The 3,813-nt window shown below is 41.9% G+C and overlaps 1 protein-coding gene across 2 annotated transcripts; it reads left to right on the top strand.

The window, feature by feature from the left end:
* Positions 708-3,524, top strand: LOC18607071 (protein kinase PINOID). Of its 2 annotated transcripts, XM_007041051.2 has the most exons (3): positions 708-908; positions 1,273-1,868; positions 2,482-3,524. In XM_007041051.2, exons 2-3 carry the CDS (start codon positions 1,312-1,314, stop codon positions 3,263-3,265), a joined length of 1,341 nt encoding a protein of 446 aa, XP_007041113.2. In that variant the 5' UTR covers positions 708-908; positions 1,273-1,311; the 3' UTR covers positions 3,266-3,524. The 2 variants fall into 2 exon arrangements, with proteins under 2 accessions (XP_007041113.2, XP_007041112.2); XM_007041050.2 differs by having other exon boundaries at positions 708-1,868.

Here is a 3,813-nt window from a genome sequence, read left to right on the forward strand (position 1 = left end):
GATTTTATAAATAAAAGTCTTATTCCAGTTGATAAGTATGTTTTATGAATTATAAGTATTTAGTTAATTACTTAACTTTTCACTATTGTGAGATTTCGTATAAGAAATACTAAAGTCGAGATAAATTCGAATCGAAGTGAGTAACTTTTTTTAATAAGTGAAAAAACTAGTGTAATGAGAATATCACACAATTAGGCATGATAGAATGCTATAGATTTTAAACTTATAAGTAAGAATTTAAGCTAATAAGGTTGATTATGATAAGCCCAAATTAAGGTTGACAAAGTACGGGTAAATGAATGACTTGGAGAATTATTTGATGGGGGGGGGGCAGTTTGGGCAATTGGGAGGAAAGGTTCCAGGAAGCTGCCAAAACAGTGAAACCACACACTGTTTAAAATTCCTAAGCGAGTGGTGAAAAGAGAAAGAAAAACAAAAACGCAACCTCTGCCACGTGACAAACAGCCGCACGTGCCGCTAACCCAGACGTCATCAAGAAAAGCCGAAAGTCTACCACAGTAGTCAAACACAAGCAAAATCTCCTTTTTCACCCTCACGTGTAAACAAGCTCCCTGCCCCCTTTTTTAACCGTGGTTAAAACTTAAAACCCCGAAAATATTTACCACGATTTACAGCCCTCCCCTGCCCCGTAATCACACCCTCCGTACATCACCAGCATAAATACGCCCAACTACCGCCCTCTCATTTCTAGTTTCTCTCTCTCTCTTTTGCACTAACCAAACTACAAGAAACCAAATATTGCTGTCATTTTTCATTGCTTTTTCATTTTTTGTTTTTCCCTCTGAGAAGAAACTAGCTCTGGGTACGGACTGGCTATTGCTCAGAAACCCTAATTTTCAGGTCCCAGGCCTCAGAAAGCCTGCTCTGCTTCAAAATGTGCATTCAAAGTATTTTTCTGAAAACCCCATTAATGCCCTTCCCTCCCTGCTTCATTTGATGCAATGCTCATTTCATCTGTGTGTGTTTTTCTTTCTTTTTGTTTTTTGGTTTTTAGTTTTTCTTTTTGCACACAAATTTTGACTCCCTGGCACCCTTCACCCCATCAAACTCACTGTTCTTCTTTCTCTTGCTTTTGCTTTTGTCTTTGACTCTTTTCTTCGGCTCGATTTCGGGTATCTGATTCGCCATCTTCTAGAAAAAAGTTCCAAGTTCATTGCTTTCATCCACCGTCTTTCTGTTATCTGATTCCAGTTCCTCCACCTCACTTTTTGACTTGATCTTGTTTTTGTGTTTTTTTTTCTCTCTTACAAGAGGGAAACGAGTGAGCAAATCAGGGTTGAGGAACATAAGATGTTCGAGTACAAACGAAAGTCAGAAAGTGAGTTAAGTTCAGAAACAAGGAATTCATCGAGTCAAAGCTCAATGAGTAGTGAAAGCTGTAGCAGCTTCAGTCGTCTCTCTTTCGAGCTCCCAACATCTCGGTCTTCCCCTGAGAACCTGTCTCTCAAACCCCACCGATCCTCCGACTTCGCTTACTCCGCTATCCGCTCCGCCACCTTCGCCAGCAAAACCGGCCTCACTTTCCGTGATTTCAGGCTCCTCCGCCGCATCGGTTCCGGTGACATCGGGACCGTCTACCTCTGCCGGCTGGCCAACGCTGATGAAAAATGTTATTACGCGATGAAGGTGGTGGATAAGGAAGCGTTGGAGATGAAGAAGAAAGTTCAACGTGCAGAAATGGAAAAGAAGATCTTGAAGATGCTAGATCATCCGTTCTTGCCTACTTTGTACGCTGAGTTTGAAGCTTCTCATTTCTCCTGCATAGTGATGGAGTACTGTTCAGGAGGTGACTTGCACTCACTCAGACATAAACAGCCTCAAAAGCGCTTCTCTTTGAGCTCTGCAAGGTACTACATTTTTTCTCCCTCTCCCTCTTGTCTTTTCTTTACTTCCATGGCTGACAGGTGTCTTGAATTTCTACATTACATCGATCTTACACTGATCTTTGTTGCATGCTTGAATCTGGGTGTTTTTGTTTTCTTGTGTTGTGCTGCAAACAAAGCCTGACTTGTTCTTAACTTTGTCTGTTCAACTCTGCAAAGTCTCCTTCAATGATCAACCTTATCTCTCTGTCTTCTTTTCCAAATTTTAATAGTAGTTTTGTTTATAGTAATAGGTTTCATTAATGGTGGACTTAGGACTTAGGCAGACTCAGGAATCGCTTTCTGTTTCCCTTATTCTTCCTCGACAGCTGGGATTTTTCACTCAATTTGATCCGACTTTAGCGGCAAATTTCCCTTATCTGATATTTTTTCCATTATTAGAATTACGGAATCATCCTATTCTGGTTATTTTCCGGATCCATTTCCTTGCCATGCAAGCAACCTTGTGATTGATACTTTTCATCAATTCTTTCAGCTCTGTTCGGTTGCTGAGAAATTTCAGACATTAACCTTTTCTCCTCACTGTTTGTATCATTTCATTCATTAAATAATTTTATGTTTCTTTTTTTTTTTCCAGGTTCTATGCAGCTGAAGTTCTGGTAGCTCTGGAGTACCTTCACATGCTGGGGATTATCTACAGAGACCTAAAACCGGAAAATGTTTTAGTAAGATCGGACGGTCACATCATGCTCTCTGATTTCGACCTTTCACTTTGCTCGGACGCGATCCCAGCGGTTGAATCCCCATCGTCCTCTCCGGACCCTACGTCTCCGCAGAACCAACCCTGCACTCGTCCGCAACCAACTCGTCTCTCCTGCCTCTTTCGCAGGCTCTTCCGGTCAAAGAAGATCCAGACGCTAACCCCGAGCAAGCTCTTCTTCGTGGCAGAGCCGGTCGCCGCCCGCTCACGGTCCTTCGTTGGGACGCACGAGTACGTCTCTCCCGAGGTGGCCTCAGGCGGGTCCCATGGCAACGCCGTTGACTGGTGGGCCCTCGGGATCTTCATCTACGAGATGATCTACGGGCGTACACCTTTTGCGGCTCCATCGAACGAGCTTACGCTGCGCAACATCGTCAAAAGCCCGCTCACTTTCCCAACCCACCCGCCTTCTTCCCTCTCTGAGCACCACGCGCGAGACCTCATCTCCGGGCTCTTGAACAAGGACCCTAACAGTCGGTTGGGTTCCAAACGGGGAGCCGCCGACGTCAAGACGCACCCTTTTTTCAAAGGACTCAATTTCGCGCTCATAAGGTCGCTTACCCCGCCCGAAATCCCGGGGTTAAGGCGGCAATCCACGACGACGACGTCGTGTTACCATCCGAAGAGCGAGGAACGGTCAACCGCATTTGATTACTTCTGAGAAAAAATGAAAAAAGCTCAGCGGCGACGTTTGCGCCACGTGTTCGGTGGGCTTCTGCCAGATTTTATCACTGGCGGGGTGACAGATGTGTATATTCGAGCTGTTTGTGTTTTCTATTCGATGTTTTTTTTTTTTTAACTTTTGTTTAGGTTGACTTTGTATGGAAGATATGCATACCTAATTTACGTAAATATATTATGGGAAAAAAATATTCAACCAAAAAAAAAGAAATTAATGGATTAATGGGTTTGATGAGGAATTTTTATTTATTTATTATAAAGTCGAAGCATCCTTTAATTATTTTAATTCTATACGTAAATAACTTCACCAACAAAAAAGATTAACAAATAATCTAAATTTGACCTGACAATTGTTACCTCCTACTTATACTATTTAAAATGTAGATAAAAACAAAAGTTTTATTTTTCATGTATTTTATATTAAAACTTTAAAAAATTTTGTTTATTTATATTTAATGATATGGAGGCATCGGATTCGAATAATACGAACTCCAAGACAATTTGTGAAAGGAAAAAAAACTCGAACGT

This window comes from Theobroma cacao, chromosome 2 (assembly GCF_000208745.1).
Source record: "Theobroma cacao cultivar B97-61/B2 chromosome 2, Criollo_cocoa_genome_V2, whole genome shotgun sequence".
Lineage (NCBI taxonomy): Eukaryota > Viridiplantae > Streptophyta > Magnoliopsida > Malvales > Malvaceae > Theobroma > Theobroma cacao.

Coding starts and splice junctions, on each gene's coding strand:
- LOC18607071 (XM_007041050.2), top strand. CDS start 1,312: ATGTTCGAGTACAAACGAAAGTCAGAAAGTGAGTTAAGTTCAGAAACA. Junction 1,869..2,481: donor TTCTCTTTGAGCTCTGCAAG/GTACTACATTTT, acceptor TTTTTTTTCCAG/GTTCTATGCAGCTGAAGTTC.